Genomic DNA, 20,107 nt, shown 5'->3' on the forward strand with positions numbered 1-20,107 from the left:
ATTGGTATGATGGATTTTAAGCCTCAGCTCTGGGGACAGATAACGAGAGGCCATCCTAGTCTTGTGAACAGGGAAATACACTAATGTCTAGCCAAAGTGTGGCTAGACAGAGAAGCAGGTAAGGGAGGCAAAAAGGTCTCTCACCCCAATAACCAGTCAGAAATCAGACGGCAAGAATATATGTTGGGGACTCCATGTAAGTCAATGGAGAAGAGTTCCACACAAACAATAAATAAAATAAAAAATCCTTTCCCGACTTACAACTTAAATGTTTAACAATCAAGCAAGCTTACCAAGTCCGGGGAAAGCCCAAGCCCTCGGAGTTCACGGACGCTGTTCTGTGTGGGTTTTGTTTTCTGTTCCCCTGTAGCACTGGGCTAATATGGAAAGAGAAAGATTTTAGTTGAAGTGTATATTTGCAAAGTATAATTTTGCATTTATTGCAACAGCGGAACAGCGGATTAGTCACCTGGTGCACAAGTCAATACATTTTAGATTCCTTTATGATGTTTAACTATCATGGCATGTCCTGGAGGCTTAAAAATATCCGTTTACCCTATTCAGATGCAATGTACGTACAAACAATTTGAAAATCCAAACTGAAAAATAAGCCTTAATGTATTTTAAAAAAGGAAACCAGGATCATTTTACAGAAGTTCAATTTACAAAGACCTGCTTCCAGTTGTTGCACCACAATTCAATATATAATAAAATAAGAAAATATTGGTGCTTTTAGTGTACGGTTTTAAGGCTACCCTCTATCCGACAAACTGCTCCTTTTGTGCAAAAGAAACGTCAAACAGAAAATCCAGGATGAGTGAAAAACTGCACAAGAAGAAAAACGTGGTTTCGTTTATTGCAGCCAAGCTTAGCAGATACAAGGGAAAACACATGCTCAATTCTAAAAAGGGACACACGATTAAGTTAAGCTTACATATGCCATCGAATCTGCTGCTCCCCAATGCCTTTTGTTCAACTTCAGTCACCTTGGAAATCAAGTGGCGGCAACTCACACATGCATTTGCTCACTGTTTTTCAGTTTTAGCAAAAGTGCTGCTTGTAGAGTCGGCCCATCTGGCAGCAGGGGGTCGCTTCAGGATTCAACTGGAGTCGCGGCCACCCCCACCCTCGCCTCCTCAGCCACTGATTCCAACTCGTTACAGGTTTCAACTCAGAATTCCCCTTCCCCAACTGCTCAGCTTTCCATCCCCCTAACCCCACTGAACCCGACACTATCATTCCAACTCCCCTCCCACCACTCTCCCTGCCACCACACCACCACTCACCATTCATCTAAACTTACGTTAACGGCCCCATGTCACCCGGTTCTAGATTTATAGGAAACCCCCTCCACCGATGTCCCCTTTCTAATCCCCATCTGCTCATCCCAAACTTCACTTTCCCACCTCCAATTCCACCACTCTGCCCCACTCTAGCCCCGGTTTTGCCTGCCACTCCTGCTAACTCTCACCACCCTCTATCTTCCCCCCACCGAGTATAGCACAGGGGCAAACCGCGGTTGCTTTGTGTGGTCTTCCAAGACCATCAAGGTCTTGGAAGACCACGCAGAGCAACAGCTGCTTGAATCCCAGATCCGCGCTAAGAAACCGAAGTCCGGTATTAAGCGTGTTATTTAAAAAAATAAAAAAAAAAACTATAAATGCCCGACTACCAGTTATTGACAAACCGACTGACCAAACTATCAGTTATGAGTCAATCAAGTGACCCAAGACTCATCCAGCGACTATTTGTTTAAGCACCTGTCCTCTAGAGCATCTATTCTCATAGTTACTCAAAACGCAGCGACATCAGGAACACAAATGCCTCCAAGTTAGCCAGTCTGAAACAGAACTGGCGCAAGGTGGAACCCTCTGACATCAGTCTCTCTCCTCTGACATTGTGCTCAGCACAGCCCTTGCACTTTAGAGACACTGGGTACCTCTTTCCTGGCTGTGGACGATTTGCTATCCCCGGCCAGGCTATCTGAACCCTCGTTTTCGGATGAACTCTTATTGCTGACATGCCAAAAGAAAATGGCGGGCAGGCTACATGACCGCTAATAGAGCTGCTTTTCGCCTCGCTCTGACTGTATACCAAAAGGCAATTCTGGCCACCAAAAATAAAAAAAAAAATCTAACATGCTGTTAGTAGACCTAAAGCACTATTTGAGTTAGTTCAATCCCCTCTACTCAGACTAAGGCCGGTGCCTCCATTGAGCCCTCGCAAGCTCTGTGTGACTCTTTCTTCCTTCTTTCACTCCAAAATCGAATCTATTCGTAAGGATATTAGAGATAACTCTGCTGGGACTAGGACTGAGCAGAAGGTCTCTGGATTGCCTACCCCTAATGACTCATGGGTTTCTTTTCTTGTCTTGTCTTCTCTGAGCAAGATATCTCTAAAGCCATTCACTCCCTTAAATTCAGCTTCGCCAGCTGATGCTATCCCACTGGCTGTGCTCAAAGATATCTCTGGAGACTTGATTGCCCATAATACAACGGCAGTGAACCTGTCATTTCAAGAGGGGTTCGTTCCAGCCCCTTGAAGCATGCCTGTGTGCTTCCTCTTTTGAAGAAGCCCTCTCTTGATCTGGCCGTGCTTGCCAACTTTCGTCCCATTTCTCTCCTTCCGTATTAAGATTTTGGAGGCTCTTGTTTCTCCCCTTCTTTCATATTTTCTGTAAACGTAAGTTTTTTTTTTTATATATTCCAGCCCGGTTTTCGACCATGGAGAGGAACTAATCAGTTCTCAACTCTGTGCTCAACAATCGGACCCGCCTAATTGATCAGGGCGGTGTGGGAGCTTTTCTCCGGCTGGATCTGTTGGCGGCTTTCGACACTATGGAACATTCCACTCTGATCTCTCAACTGTCAAATGCTAGTCTGGGGCGGGGAAAAGTGTTGGGCTGGTTTGCTGCCTTCCTCGCGGACCGGTCCACGTCAGTTTTTTTAATCTCCTTTCTGCTCTGAGTCCCGCAGGAATCAGCACCGTCGTCGATCACGTTTAACATTTATATTCGCCCTCTTCTCCTTAGATCACATGGATTTCGCTTCTACTCCTATGCGGACGACACGCATATCCTGGTTCGCCTAGATCTCGCTCGTCCTGAAACTGCATCCCGGCTCAGGAGCTCCCTCGAGGATCTTAGTGCCTGGATGGCTAAAAACTCACAAAAACAAATGGCAGTACAACAGAGGTCCTCGTGGTAGGCACGGCTAGTCCTCTCTGATTTTTGGCCTTCTCTCTTGGCCCTTTTCTTACTCAGTCTCCTCTGGTGATAAATTTGGGGATAAAGTTGTCATCTTCTCTTTCTATGCCAGAGCAGGTTGGTGCATTCGGAAAATCCAGCCATTTTAAACTGCGCACCCTGCGGAAGGTTTTCCCTTTCATTCCCTGTCACTTCCATGCCCCCTTGGTAGCAGCCCTTGTGTTCTTAGTACAGGCGATTATTATAATTCGCTGTACTATGGCCAACCAAGCTATTTGATAATTCACATTGAAATGCTTCAGAATGCAGCGGCGAGAGCAGTTCTGCGCTCCCCAGGCACAAACACACATGTCACCGCTCCTTAAACAGCTGCACTGGCTCCCGATTGAAAAACGGATTGTTTAAATCAATGTGCCTGGTGCACTGAGCCTTTAACAAGGTAGGCGCGGAATATCTTCAGGAAAAGTTTGTTCACTATGTTCCTGCTCGTCCCCTTCGGCCCCAGGCTGCCCCATTACTATCTGTACCCCGTATCAGACGGACACGGGCTGGCGGCCGTGCTTTCTCTGTGGTAGCTGCAAAGGCGTGGCATCAGTTGCCATTGGCACTTTGTGCGACCGCTAACCATTTGGCCTTCCGGCGGTCTTTGAAGACCCTTCTCTTTTAAATGAGTGTCTGCTCGATCATTCCCCTTTCTGCTGCTCAGCGCCAAGATGCCTTCGGGCGTATATGCGCTCTATAAAAGTATGATAACTGTAGTTTGTTCTGGAGATACAAGACTCAGCACATCAACACAGATTTAACTCCTACACATATTTTGAGTCTCATTGGATGGCTCTTTAGACTGCCTTTTTTGTTCAATAAATGTGTATTCAACATTAGGGAACGAATCACAAAACATTGGTAAGATTGAAGATGATACAAAGACCCATGTGTTAAATAGAATTGGGACAATAAATTAAACTCTTGATAGGCAGAGAATAGTGAATACAAACAGGTAGATTGAATAGTCCAGGTCAAGCGTGGGGAGAATAAAATGATCAATTACAATCAAGTGATTAATATAAGAGTGGATAACAGATTGAGTTTTTGACAGACTGGGGAACGAACAAGAGACAGACAGTACATTAGGAAAGAGGGACAGGGAGGAAGGGATAGAGTTTACAAGTTTGCTCATATACATTAAAGAATCTTGCCGTACATACAGTCAATGGTAAGAAATTCATGTGTTGCAGACAGAAGCTATTTCATGAACCATGTGCAGACATATTATGATGGTCCAAGTATTTCATAAAAGGGAGCCCATTTCGAGTTGTGCTTGGGGACAAGCCATAGTGTTCAAATCTGTGTGTGCCAGATATTGTTCCACCAGCTCTTAGCAGAAATTCTTTGAACGTTTTTCCAATTGGCAGTGATGAGCTTGATGGCAATAGCAATAAAGAGGTCATATAGGATAGGCGAGCGGAGAGATTTGTTCAAGTTGACAGCAATGCTTCCCAGAAACACATAGTAAAGGATAGAGGACCATGCATGTATATTGGAGATTGCAGTTCAGCATTTCCAGTTTTCTTGCCACATCCTGAACACAAAACGGGCAATCATAGAACATATGCTTGTAAGAACCCGAGGTATTCCCGCATGATCAACAGTTGCCATCTGATTTTGTCTATTTTAAAAGGGGTGATAAATGCTCTGTGTGAAGAAAAAAAAAAAAAAAAAAAGATGTTTTGAGTGATGTTGAGAGGTGGAAACATATCTGATCTTAGACCATAGCTGAGACCATGTAAAATCGAAGACCAGCCCACAGTCCGTTTCCCATTGGGATTGTAGGAAAGTCGGACGTGGTCAACAGTTTGTAAATTAGGTCAGCTCGAACGTCAGGGACCGTGGTCGTGAAATGTAGTTTCGTGGTGTCTGGTGAAAGAACTTCGTTGCCATGAGCTTGAAGATCATCCAGACAGGCATTGACCAGTTTAATAGGTAAAGTCCAATCGTTGTAGAAATTAATTCTTGAGATCTAGGAATGATGTTATGGTGTGATCTGCAAGATAAACCTGATACCCTTGGAGAGCCATGACTTTTAAAATCATAGACTTGTTATGCAACAAATAATGGGATAGTTAAAGAGACAGGGATTTGACAGATGAGAAGCGGAGTGCTCTTAGGGCAGATTTGGAAGCTCCGATCAGGTCGGAAAGAATAGTGGAAGAGCGATTAGATAGATAAAGTATGTCAGCGATATTATGAGGGAAAACAAATTGTTTTTCAATTATATACCAGAAGCGGGTCATGTAAATCAGAAGTGGAATACCAACATCGGGTTGTTTAAGTATGAAAGCGTAGGGATATAGTTTGAAGTCTGGAAATCTGACACCACCTGTTTCATAAGGGGTTTTGAGTTGGTTGAGTGCAATTCTTTTACTTTTGCATTTCCCCCCCTAGGAAATTGAACAAAATAGAGTAGATGGATTTGAAAAATGTAGTAGGGAGAGGTATAGGGAGAATTTGTAAATAGTATAGTACAATACAGTAAAACATCTTAATAGTGTCCCAGCGATCCCACCAGGATAAATCGAGAAGGGACCAGCTGGTGGATAGATCTTTAAGTCTGTAGAGTAAGGGGTCTACACTTATTTTGATAGCGCTGCTAACTGAGCAAGAATATCCTAAGCCTAAATAGTTGAAGGAGACGTTGCACCATTTAAAGCCAAAGACGTCCAATTCATGTTTAAGGCAGTACGAATTGAGAGGTAATAGCGCCGATTTTAACTCTATTAACCTTATACCTGGATACAGATGATAAATCTTGTAGTCTGGCCAGCATATAAGGGAGGCGTTTAGGATTATTCATAATGAGAACATTATCCGCATACGCGGCTATCTTGGTTTCACGGATGTCGGATGCAATCCAGGGAATATTCTTATCGGATCAAATTAGTTCTAAATGGGGTTTGAGGGATAGTACATATAGAATGAGGGGGCGGGGGGCGGAGGGCATCCCTGCCTAGTTCCTCTTTTTAAGGAGAAAAAGGCAGAGGACTGACCATTGATACATAGAGGATTTGGGATCCGAGTACTGAAGTTTAACAAGTGATATGAAGATTTCACCACAGCCATGCCATCATAGAGCTTGGAACATACAGTCCCAGTTGACACAATCAAAAGCTTTTTCCCACATCAAAGGCGATGGTGGCATAACCCAATTTGTCTTTTTTGTCCTGTGAACTAATATGCAGGGAAGTAGGAGTCTAGCATTGGCCGAAATATACGACGTAACCTACTTGATCTGATTTAATGACATTGGGAAGGTAGGATTCAATTCTGTTGGCAATTTGTTTGGCAAAGATCTTATGATCTACATTTATGAGGGATATGGGTCTATACCTTTTGGGAAGATCAGGATCCTCTTCGGCTTTAGGAAATAGGATGAGGGCCCGTGGGGAGCACGAGATCTCCAAAGTGAAAGCTGCTGTAGACAGAAACACTGCAGCATGGAAACACAGAGGGGGGAGCACCAGAGACCCAAAGCGATAGCCACGGCAGGCAGAAACACAATGCGGTTGTGTTTAAAAAATGCTGCAGTTTTTCTTTCTAAGTTTCTCAGGCTCCTCCAAGCTGAAGCTACCACAAACAAATACAAAGTTTTAAAAGCTGTGGTTTTATTTCTAAGTTTTCCAGGCTCCTCCAGCCCGGAAAACTTAGAAAAGAAAACGCAGCTAGTGCTTATTTAAAAAAATAAAATAGCACTTACCGAGATGCAGCTGCAGCTTTCCTGCCTGTAGTCTCTGGTCCCCGTCCTCCGAGTCCAGCACCAATGAAGCAAAAGCCACCCAGTGGTAGCTTTTGTTTACTACAGCTGGCTGGCTTTTGCTTTATTAGTGCCGCAATCGCAAGCACAGGTGGCATCCATTTCACAAAACGGATGCCCCCTAGTGCTTGCAATTTTAAAGTTTGAGCTTCATTTGCTCGAAACTTTGCCTTTGCCTAGGGACTTAAAAATAATATATATATTTTAGGTATTTGTTTTATTATTGGCCATCTTTTTGGCCAATAATATTTCTGACCCAACTATTCCTTTAAGGAATTAAATTAAAAATTTATTAAATTAAATTCAGGTCCTGGAGCCTTACATTTTTCCAACCCCTTGATGGCCTGTATGATTTCCCGCGTAGTGAGGTCACCATCCTCTGATCTGTTAATGGGTAAGATTGTCTGTTAATGTTATCAAGGAAGGATTTAAGATTGTCCTCTGGGACGGAAGAAAATAGGTTGGTGTAGAAATCCTTAAATACCTTAATAATATCAGAGGATTGGTAACGATGGAACCAGAGGGATTTTTAATGTGGTTTTCTCTTTCCTGGCTGAGATAGGAGGCCAGAGCTTTACCAGCTTTGTTGCAGGTTCGGTAGATTTTGGATGTGCATTTTAAGATGGCACCAGCAGCTTGTTCAGTAAGTATTTTGATAATTTGAAAGCGTAGGGACAGGACGGTATGAAGGTCTGTGTTCAAGGATGGGCGATAGTGTTGCTTCTCTGCAGTGGTTAGCTGAAGGTATAGAGAATCAAGGTGTTTTTTTATATGTCTTTTTCATACTGGAGACCTTTTTTTTAATGTCAGAAATCAAAAAGGTAGTTATGACTGGGACATGATCAGATATAATGTTATGTTAGAGATGAGGGAGTCAATGGTATCTGTGAGGTATTTAGTAATGACAATGTAATAAAGGCGCGATAGCGTATCGTGGGGTTGTGAATGAAATGTGTATGGGCCAGTCTCCAAGTGTCAATAAGACCAGTTTCAACTAAGCAGTGTCTAAAAGCGTTATGGGACTTAGAAAATCCAAATGCTCCGTCAATAATTCCATCCAAGAATGGGTCGAGAACTTGGTTGACATCACCACATAACATTAGATTGGAGACATTTGAATGAATTTGATAGATTAGGGTAATACCATAAATACACAACAGTAATGATATCAGATCCAACCAGTAGTTTGACCCATGCCCACCTCCCCTTGTTATCCACATCTTGACCAAGTATCTTATGTGATAGCTTCTTATTAATTAGTCTGGTCACACCATTTTCTTCCCAACTGCTGGATTGGCGAGAATATCATTGACCCATACGGTTTTGAGTTTCATGGCTTCTGTGAGAGAGATGCGTTTCCTGTATACAAGCCATAGATTGCTTCAACTTTTTGAGACGAGAGATAACTTTGTACCTGTTACTATTACAGCCCATAATGTTCCAGGTGACGCATCTAAAATCCAATCGAACAGAAACAGCATGGTTAAAACAGGTACATAAAAATACCCAACGATGAAGGTTTCATCAAATACTGTACGCAAAATAGTAGGAGTAGCATTAGTAAATAAATACATGAATGAGCGGTGCATCCGAAACTGTGAAAGTGAACATAGAAGGAGGACATAAAAGGTAAGCGTGAAAGGAAGGGGAAACTTGATCAAGTGAGGTAAGATAACACAAAACAGCATAACTCTGAATGAGATGACAAATAAAGGAAGTATATAGAAAGAGCAGACGGGATCAAGTACATCAAGAAAAGTAAAGGAGTCGGTGACACCAAGAGGGCAGGAACAAAAAAAAAAAAGCCCTGGATAAGAGGGGTACCAAGCAGTGCCCGGGCCATCATTGGGGCCAAATTACAGACTGCAACACTTCAGTAACGTAAAAGACCCAGAAGAAGATGGGTTGATAGGAAGCAACATATCCATGCGGTAGGTCTTGAGGAAAAGGAAAGTCTTGAGGTCAGCTGGGTCATCAAATATTGAAGAGCGACCCTCATACGTAATCTTGAAAGAACAGGGGTGGTAAAGGCCGTATCTGACGTTCAGCTGTTTTAGCGAGGAATTGCTTTCTGCGTTGGGCAGTTTTTTTCGCCACATCTTGAGAGATATAGATCCTTTTCACATGCTGCATAGGGGTATTTAACTCTTTGTTCTTTGAAAGAATGAGCAGCAATTGGGTGTATCCAAGTAGATAGAAAAATCAGTGTGCAGCTTGTGGGCTTCTAGATGAGCCAATGTGATGTGTGCGTTGAATATTGAGGGATTTTTCTACTGAGATGTGAAGCAGGGCTGGCAACAGATTCTGAAAAGTATTGCATTGTTTCCCCTGGCATCCCTCTGGGAGGCCAGTAATGCGCGGGTTGTTGCGCATGCTCCCGTTTTCCAATTCTTCGTTATGTTTTTGAAGGTCCAACGTTTTTAAATTTATTTTTTAAACATTTTAATTTTATTGTTGTTTTATTTCAGATTACAACTTTTTCAACCAACGTTGATTACAAGACATGAACATTTCATTTTTCTCTCATACATAATCCTGAACATTCTTTAATATATTTCTGAATCAAACTTTTCTAATAATGTCTGGGATACAATATTATTTATCTATTCACAATCATCAGATATAATACCATGCCTATCAGATGGACAGCCACCATTGTTATTTTTTTAAACGATTGATTAAATTATTTGTAGAAATGTCATACATGCAGAGTCCAGAGAAAAATTATATGAACAGTTCACATGTACTTTACAGGCTTCTTATTTCACTTTACTATATCCAAATGTACTTGTTAGCTTAAAACTATCAAAGTTTATTTTAATCTATCTATACGGGTTTCTTTAATCTATTCATTAACAAATCAAATGTTTACTCATTATCCTAAAATGATGAAAGTTTAAAATATATTGCATCTAAAATGTTTACTTCATGGAGCCAACAAAAATTAAGAATAATATACTTGCTTACTAAAAGCATATTATCTCATTGAAAAGACTCTGGAAACTATACATTTCTTAGTCCGAATAACCTCGTCAAGCTATTCATCTATGAGCCGATCGTATTTGACTTTGTACAATTTTACTGATGACATTATAAATTTGCAGGATCCAGAGAGGTCAAGTATTTGACTGTCGGCAGGTTCAGAGATACTAGTGTCGAATTAAAAATAAAAGGTCCAGATGTCATCATTTGTGAGCATTCTATACTGATAAACTCGCAATAGGTTTGTTCTCTTCGGATTGATAATGCAGTGCAATCTAGGATTAGATGTTTCAGAGTTTCTTGGCAGCCATCTTGCAGAATGTACATAATGTATCAGAGATAGAGATTTATACAGAGCAAGTCTAGTTTTAGTTGGCCATAGGTTTAGCCTCAAACGGAGGATTGCCAGAGCATATTTTGAATCTGTGAAATGTCTTAGATTTGGCAATTCGTGTAATGATTTGAGAGAAGAAATACCACCACCACGAAATACAGTGTATTTATTGCACGTTTCCCATGTTACTATCCAGTCTCTTAACCAGAATTTTATTTTATCTTTCTCAGGATATTAGGAATTAGTAGGCTGATTGTAATGTCTGCTTCCAGTAACATGCAAATGCATTCTGATTTCCAGAGATACAATGGACCTTTCGTTATAGCATCCAGAGAACTTTTTAGAACAGGTATTAGTGAATGGGCAGTGGTGGGAGTAATGAGACACTTTCTGTACGCAGCCAGACATTGCCATGACACAAAGGCAGTTAGAGATGGAAGACCAAGTTTGTATCTGAACAGAAATGGGTACACTACGGGGTAGAGATAAGATCTGTTTCCAATATAGGCCTTCTAAAAAAAATCCCAACTCAGGGTGTTTCCAGGTAGCTTAGTGTGTGCACCATAACAATTGGTATTACTTTTTGTAGGTAGATTACTACTGATGGTTTGAAAATAAATTTCCCATATTTATGTTGGATCGCTTTAGCTTGTGTTGTTAAAAGTTGTATTCTTGTTTGTACAATCTGTCAGAGACGTTGTTGTTCAAACTCACGCCTAGATACTTATATTGTGACAATTGGGTAAGCGTGGATACTGCTAATATCCAGTTAAATTTATATCCCGATTTTGGTAGGCTATGGTGGAATACTAAGAGATTTGATTTGTCCACATTAATTACGAGTTGATTCTCATGGGCATACGAGTCCAGGCGTTCTATCTAAAATCACCAAATAGTCAGCATATAAAAAGGTATCCAATTTCACAAGATCCAAGTTTGGTGGAAATTATCATTCTGAGCTTAATTTATATAAAAGTTAAAGAGCATAAGGGCGAAAATGCATCCTTGTTTTAGGCCTGTAGAAGTGGGGATGGCTTTATATAGGAGCCCATTGGTGGTTAAGTTTTATGGTAGTATTTGTATAAAATTGTCTTAATAAAAAGGACAGTGGTCATTAAAAAGTTTGGACCATAACATGTCCTGCGACACTGAATCAAAGGCCTGCTTAAAATCCACTAGTGCTAAGAAGACCAGCTGTTTGTTATTAATGGCTTGCTTTTTCAAAGCCGACAGGATAGATACAAAACCTGATTGATGTATATCTAATCTGTTTTCATTTAGCCATATAGTAAAATCACGAAGAATTAGGCGCCCAAAAATCTTGCCAGGCACATCGAGCAGCGCCATCGGTCTGTAGTTTGAGGGTATAGTTCTATTGCCTTTTTTAAAAATGGACACAATTATTGATTCTTGCCAGGTAACCGTGATCTGGCTTGTTTTAATAATGTTAGAAAAGATTAATTCAAGAATTTCAGCCCATTCATTCGGATAAGCCTTCAAGCCACATTCAACGGTTTGTCAGGGCCCTGTGCTCTTGATGAGCTTAGGTTTTTGATAATTAGGGCGATAAAGTTTATCAAATAAAAGATTAGTCAAGTCGGGGCAAGATAAAGATATGTGAGAATTTTCTTGGATTGGCTCATTAAGAAGGGACTTCAGTGCTCCTTCCAGGTCTGTTCACCGATCACATCGAGTTCGATAGAAGAAACTGCAGGTGCTGTAACATCATTTAAAAGGTCCAGATTTGGGAGGTTGACTTTTTCATGATTGCTGCTAGCATAGTGTCAGCATTATTCTATTTTTGTGCTGCTATGATTTGCTTGATTTTGTTTTTGAATCTAGATTTTAGTTTTGCTCTTGGTTACAAACAGGTTAGTGATGATTTCTCATAGAATGCCTAAATTTTTGTTTACGGTTATGTAGCTCAAGGTACAGATTTATGCTTGAATATAGAAGGAACAATTGGTGGATGTGATTGTATGATTATTTGAATGGATTTTGTAGTTCTGCAATGGTAGATAGTAGATGTTTTTAATCTAGGGATGAGGTTGTCCATTTAAGCTCTAGTATTTGATGCACTTGATTCCTTTGAAATAATTTTAAAAAAGATAGCTCTTTTTATTTGCTGGACTGGAGATGAATATATAGTCAAGTATTGATGAGGCAGAACCTCTCAACCAAGTTGCAACTGGTGGGGAGTCTTCATCTGTGCATCCATTCAGCATAAGGAAATTACGAGTTTCCATGAGAGCTAGCCACTAAGACGCTCTTGAATCTGGACGTAGAGTTTTTTTTTTGGAATACAATAGATATTAAGGTCTCCAACAATGATGGTAGTGCTGATGTTTGTTTTCAGGAGTATTGTATTGAACACTGTTTCTAAGTGGGAGAGAAAAAAATCCTCAAAGATGACGACTGGATTCCAGTAGACGTGGACAATTGCAGCACTTGGATATAATGGGTGTGCACGATTCTCTGTGGAGATTTTTATTGGCTTGATGCTCGAGTAGGGAGACGCAATACTTTCAAGATGAAGGTCAGAATGGATTTTGATTGTAATCAGGAGGCCAGCAGACGGTCGACCTTTGAATGATTTATTAGCAGGAACGTGAGCGATGGAATGGTCTGGCTAAATTAGGGGGTGTGGGGGAAAAAAAAAAAAAAAAAAATCAGTGAGCCTCGTTTCCTGGAGAAGAATAATATAGTTTAGGAAATTGGCGTTCAGTGAAAAAAATGCATGAAACCCTGAGTGTTCCGCGAAATTAAAGGAATGGTTCGGTCAAAATTTTGTATTGCCCCTACGGGTCGGCCATGTGTTTTTAAGCCCAAGTCGTTCGATTTTAGAAAAATTTCCTATGGACCTTACCCGAGTTTCCGTTCATTAAATGCACGCGAAAACAGGCATCAGGGAGCTGCCATTTTGTGATAATCCTATCATTCTCCCCCCCCCACATTGCCCCGGCTGAACTGCTTTTGCGGCACTAAATCATATCCCCCGCCCCTGAGCCTGTAATCAGCAGACGCGTACCGCCCATTTCACAACGCCGAAGCACGTCTCGTGTCAACATTCGCTGAGCTCCAGCTAATGACTTGTCGCCATGGAAATGGCAGGACGCCTCTTTCCTCAATAAGTATAAACAGACCGTTTCACAACACAAGCAGCAGATTTTCGATTCCATTCCTCTCTCTGTGTTACTTTGAGTATTCCGTGACTTGTTTCTGTGCTCTGGTCAGCTACCTTCGTTGCTTGTAGCCCGTGTGAACAGATACCAGTACCACCGCTATAAAATTATTTTAGTTTGTTTAACACACGATGGCTACAATAATGCCCTACATGTACGAGCCCTACCGAGGAGGAACTACTGGAAAGGGAAACACATAAAAACGATGGGTCTTCGGACGGCAGTTGGGAGTACGATTCAACAGCTGAAGAGCCTGGACCTAGTCGCATGGACGGTGTTTCCACCTGGTGCACATGCAATCGGTGCGAGTTAATGCCAACCGAGGACGAGAACTGCTGCTGCTGTGAAAACTCGGGATGCGTGGCCTACAATTTGGAAGGCGAGCCACGAACGCAATGCTTCACCGAGCTGCCAGACTTCAGGGCAGCCTGCCTCACACGGTCCGTGTTGAGGATAATGATGGTGCTTATGCACGAACTTTGCGCAACTGTTCGTCCTCGTAATCCGAGGAAGTATACTCCGTTTGTCATGCCACTCCTATTTCATGGTCTTCTACTATATCCAAAATTACATGTACATATCATTGTAACGCATGAAAGTCATTCAATAGTGTGCAGTGTCTAGATAGCATTTGTCCGATCAGAATGCCATTAGTTATAAGAATTGTCATGGACAACAAACTTTTATTAAACTTATCTTGGTCATTTAAAAACAGTTTGTTTCATTCCTTTTCACAGGTGGTACAGGCTGGTGGCCTATCGTTCCTTTACATGGTGGCTTCACGGGAGGCTTGGACACTGCCATAAGAGAAAGGTTCCCGAGTGGCAGCGGTCAGTACAGTATTTTGTGTCATCAAAATAAGATACAAAATAAAACACCACATATATTTTAACAACGGTCGTTTCGATTTTTTAAATGAATCAAGTGCGTCTCCATTCAAGGATGGACGTCAGACATCTGTGCTCCGAAAGGGTGAAGGTCAGGTCGCTGTGAAGGAGGGTGGTCACTATCTAAGTTAATATAATATTTAGTGCATGCATTATTGAGAATATAACACTTGTTCAAAGTCTTTCAGTCGGTTATGTCTCTATAAAAGTCACACATATCTATACTATCAATTAACATTGGATTATACAGGCCTTAGGTTAAGGGTCTTGACCACTATAATACACTGTTTGAAGTGTGGGTCTGTGCTCACAAGAATCTCTGGTATGTGGCATGTTATTGATAGGCAACGATATACTGCAGTAGGGGTCTAATGTTAGTTGGGGGATCTGCTAGGTGGGCATCATGGCGTGGTCAGTGGTCTGGCACATGAAGAGAATACCTTGCAGGGACACAGGGTCAGAATGGCAGTAAGTTTCCACTGGCGAGGGTGCGTGGGCAAGGACACGTTTGTGGAGATGAACGAGCTATGTGCTTAGTTCAGGCTGGTTCACATGCAGGACAGTGATCACAGAGGAAGAGTGATGCGTTACATTTATTAGCTGTTGCAAATACCTCTGGAGTTTTCCAGTCAGAGTGGGAACGAGGCCTGGTCACCAAGATGTAGTGGAAAGGGGGTACAAAAATGGATGCCCCGTGTCCTGCTCAGTGGTCCCATCTACGCGAATGTCAACCCAAGTTAACATTACATAAGGGCAAGGGGCGAACCCACTACTGGAGGCACTTTATCCGAGTTTCTACTGAGAAGTAAAGGATGAGAGGGGCCTGATGGCCCCTCGCTCCCACACACTTGCCTGCACGCCCAAGGGCCATCCATGGGGGGCTGTCACGGGCGCAAACCGCCAAGGTGCCAAACAGCATGTACACTTCAAAAGGTATCCCACACCCAGGGGCCATCGCTCACATGGCCTCCTCAGACCCCGTGTCTCCAGGCAGGCCCCCCCCTGAGGCAGGCCGCCCCCCTGCAAACCACATAATACCACGACATACACACGTCATTCATTCACAAACACACCCCTGTTTCTAATACTTTATAAACCACGATATGTCTCATGAGAACATCTTTGTGCTTTGCAAGTCAACTCCTGAACCTTCTACCTGAGAAGCACTGAGATCTATGCTAATCTGCTCGTCGTCGTGCTTTCTGTGACCGCTTCGAGCAAACTCGTCAGTGTGCTACTTGTGGCCATCTACCTGTTCTCCTGCAACATACTGCTCGGCCTGCTGAATACAACTGTTTGTTGGTCAAGGTAAGGCCATGTATCCTAGTCATATTTCGGTCATTTTTACATTTCTATCTATTTGCGATTACAGTACCCAATAGAGGTATGGTCATTGGTCTCATTGCTATTGACTTGAGTTTCAATTGTTATGCTATCAATAGATCTATTTATTTTCATCTGTGTCAATTGTCATCGAATTGCATCCTTCGGGGTCCAGTCTATAATGTAAGCATGTTTCCTTTTCGTGCAAGACAGAACATCCAAGGGACGAGTCACATGTTCAGAGTTTAGTCACATAATTTAAAACATTTCTGTAATTTATGCAAATACTAAGCCGCACATGATGAACTGGTATAGTTCCGGCGACCAAATCAAACCTTGCATTGAGAATGGTATGGTTCATTTACTTTGACATTTTTATTCATTAAGGTTTTATAATAACCTTGATATTTACTTTTCAGAATTTTCAACAATGCCTGCCTGTTCGATTAGCGGTTGCCCTTCGAAGACCCATGCTAAATCTGAAGGCACTACAATGCATGTATTCCCGAAAACTGTTGATCGAATAAGAGAATGGGTCAGACATTGCGGATATCCACTGGATGAGCTGGAAAGTAGAGTCCAACAAGTCTTAGAGGACAAGAGGGGTGATCGATACCGCATCTGCAGTCGGCACTTTCCCTAGACCATGCACACCACATCTTGGGTAACAAAGAAAAATAAACGGCGAAAGACACAAAAATTCCTGGCAAGCGCTATTCCCAGTCTATTCGTCCACATTCCACCATTTGCGAGTCAAGTGTCCGTTTTTAGCTTTAGGCCTTGCGGTAGTGTGTGTAGGCAGCCAAATTGATTCATTGATATTTTAGGTGTTATTTCCAATTTGTAATAGTATAGCTTTTTGAATAATGACATTTATCAATATATTATTTTTAGATTTCATAACCCAAACAAAATCTATATATGGGCACAGGGAACTGTGCTATATTGCGCATTACTCAAGTATTCTGTCTCCTTAAATGGCAATTTTAAATATTGGCATTTGATTATCAAACAATAATTTACCTTTACAACTTCTTGACTATCCCTTGAATCTGACGCAAGAACATTCTACTTCCATGACGTGCTCGCAGTCATCAACCACTTCTAGCGTATCAGGTAATCATACTTGGCTATTCCGCTACAGACTTGTTTTATGCATGTCAAGTAATGTATCGTGTGATTTTTTTACCAATTGTTTGGTTAGTGTTTTCCAATTGATATACACCTTAGTTGTCGTCCCCTGGTGTTTGTTTTCAGTTATAATTAGTGTTATCCATACTAATGCAAGTACTGTCTTTCAGGGAGATGCTGAAGCGTCCACCACATTGACAACAGCCCTAGATGTTCTTCAGCAGCACGAGGTATGGATACTGACAGCTCCATCGACCGTGATCATCAGGACTGGAACACTTGTCGTTTGATTGTTCTACACCATGTTTCATTTGTGGTTAGCCATTGATATGTACCTGTGCGGTCGACCCCAAGTGTGTGTTGTGTTTTCAACATTGTAATCCTTACTAATGCAAATACTATGTTTCAGGCAGTTGTTGAAGCGTCAACCCACGCACTTGATGCGGAGCCTGACATTCAAGTAATTCCAGGTGAAGCGGGATCATGCGGATACAAATCGGCGCAACAGCTTTCGGAAGTGCACACCACATTTACAACATCCATAGATAGTCTTCAGCAGCACGAGATATGGATACTGACAGCTCCATCGAGCGTGATCATATAACGCGATTCCATTTGCTAGACTTTCTTCCCTATTAACGCAAGTACTGTATTTCAGGGAGACGATGGAGCTACCACTACAATCACAAGATCCCATTTAGATGATGCAGATGTAAAGAAATTGGAGAAATAAGTCGATTAAATCTGATCATATTTAAATATTCCTTGATTCTTTTAGACAATGCAACATTTGTAGTTATCTCTTTATATGTACCTGTGCCGTCGACCCCAAGTATGTGTTCTGTTTACAATATTGAAAACCATACTAATGCAAGTACTGTGTTTCAGGGAGTTGCTGATGCCTCCTCTTCAATACAATCATTCGTGGCAGTCCATGCAGAGCCAGAGGTATGGATACGGACAGCTCCATCGAACTAGGTCAGAGCTCGAATACTTGTTTATTGCTCCACACAATGTTTAAATCGTGTTTGGCTATTGAGATGTACATGTGTGTTCGTCCTCACGTGTGTTTTATGCTAACGATATTTTGATACACAGTAATGAAAATACTATGTTTCAGGGAGTCGATGGAGCCTCATTCCGTGCTGTCTTTGCGGATACAGAAAATATAGTCGTTGCAGCGCAAGAGGAAGGGGAGACATGCGGATACGAATCGGAGCAACAGCGTGCAGATGTTGAAGGTCAAGTCAAAAAAAGTTGCAAAGAAAAGAAACAAAAATAAGGTTAGTTACAAACAGTTCATAACTTTAGAAATTGTTTTGTGCTGGGGACTATTTTATGTTTTTTTCCAGTCAATTTTACTATACTTTATCTTGTGTTTAAACTGAACATCCCTTTTCCAATCTGTCCTCTAGTTACCCGTGGGTCTACGAACTACACAGACAGTGAAGCGAATGAGAGATGTTGCTTGCCAGACCATTTACACTATGGAGGCTATGGAGGAACTATTAATTCAGACGCTGCGTGTTGAGACTCGGGATGCTCATGTCCAATGGCCAGAACATGAAATGAATGTGTCCGGAGAATCCAGCAAAGTTGTATTGGACCATTGCTACAGTACGACCGCACCACTGCAACATGATACTGGATGTATTGAAGATAGCTCTGAAGTAGTCGCAGATCAATTCACACAATCTACACCCGCCAAAAAATTGCCACCAAAAAAGCTGTCGACATTGTTGTGTTCTCCCACCAATGTTGAGGTAGCAGATGTTGAAATGACAGAATGAACCAGCAGCATTCACCGACGCATCAGAACTTGATAGCAGCAATCTTTCTTTCAAATGTGGTGATATGTCCTCAACGTCACAGGCCGAAACAACTTTGACGCAGGATGACAGTCTAATGAAAGAGGGCAAATACATAGTATTCGACAGTTGTTTGATGGATATTATAAGAATGCTGAAATGTGGGCATTCTGTCGGAGGGAAAGTATGTGGGAAGCCATTGATTCATGTGACTCGTCAAAAACAAGACAGTAACGTCACAATACATGCCGCCTGTATATTAAATTATACGTTCTCATGGTCTGCACAACCGATACTGGGGAAAATGCCAGCAGGCAATCTACTGTGTGCAGCTGCATCACTTTTTAGTGGCTCCAGTTTTAGAAAGTGGAGTCTTTCTTTCAGTTTGTGGGACTCCATTTCATTTAAAAAACGCAGTACTACAAATACCAACATGATTATCTGTTTCCGGCCATTAGTGATGCTTGGAAAATTGAACAATTGTCTCTAGCAAGTACATTCAAAGGCAAACGATCCAGGCTAGCCGGCGATGGACAGTGCGACAGCCCTGGATTTTCTGCCAAGTACTGCACCTACCACTTTCAGGACATGGATAGTAAGAAAATTGTGAGTTCAGTGGTCGTGCAGGTAACAAAATGTACATCCTCAGTGGCCATGGAGAAACTAGGATTTATAAAATCAGTGGAATATCTACAATCGAGGGGAATGCACATCGACCTCATAGCCACGGACAGACACGTTTCAATTGCCAAGACAATGGGAGAGCAGTTCCCACATATTAAACATCAATTTGACGTATGGCATCTTGCTAAAATCAATCAATAAGAAAATCTCGGGTGCAGGGAAAAAAAAAAGGTTTGGAAAGTATTTCAGAGTGGTCCCAGTCTATCAGCAACCATCTTTGGTGGAGCTCCAAAACTTGTGAAGGGTCAGTGGAAATACTACTTGAAAATGGCGGTCACTGATGCACCACTGTACCAACGTGCACCGCTGGTCAGAAAACCTACATTTCCACCAATGTGAACATGGCCCTTTGTCCCCAGTGGAGGCACGAAAGAAGTGGTTGAATCCATCTTCACCAACACACAAAGCCATTGAGAAGATTGTTTTCGATAAAACTATCAAGAGATTTGAGGGGACTGACAGAATTCTGTCACACAGGAGGTTTGGCGGTGTTCCACAATATGTGCCTAAAGTACAGGCCAAAGCGCTTGCATTTCAGCATACAGGACATGAGGCATAGGACTCTACTTGCCGTCTTGGCCCATAACGAGAATCTTGGCAGTGAACAATCTAGGACTACGGGTAATGTAAGGATGCCTCGCTACACTAAGGCCTTTTCAAAAAGAAGTAAGCATTGGGTGATCAAACCAGTCTATGAGGAAATGGAGTTCGACTTTGTCAAAAGCCTTATTGTTGCTGTATTAGAGAAGCACAGATATGGAAT

General features: G+C 41.9%; 1 protein-coding gene across 1 annotated transcript in view; it reads right to left on the reverse strand.

Moving 5' to 3' along the window:
- Positions 1-20,107, reverse strand: part of CTPS1 (CTP synthase 1) — a 331,500-nt gene that overhangs the window by 263,543 nt on the left and 47,850 nt on the right. The window contains exon 6 of the mRNA XM_069623054.1: positions 294-377. Within this exon, the coding sequence (XP_069479155.1) occupies positions 294-377 (84 nt within the window). The remainder of the gene's footprint in view (positions 1-293; positions 378-20,107) is intronic.

Source organism: Ambystoma mexicanum, chromosome 11 (genome assembly GCF_040938575.1).
Source record: "Ambystoma mexicanum isolate Mex_15411 chromosome 11, UKY_AmexF1_1, whole genome shotgun sequence".
Lineage (NCBI taxonomy): Eukaryota > Metazoa > Chordata > Amphibia > Caudata > Ambystomatidae > Ambystoma > Ambystoma mexicanum.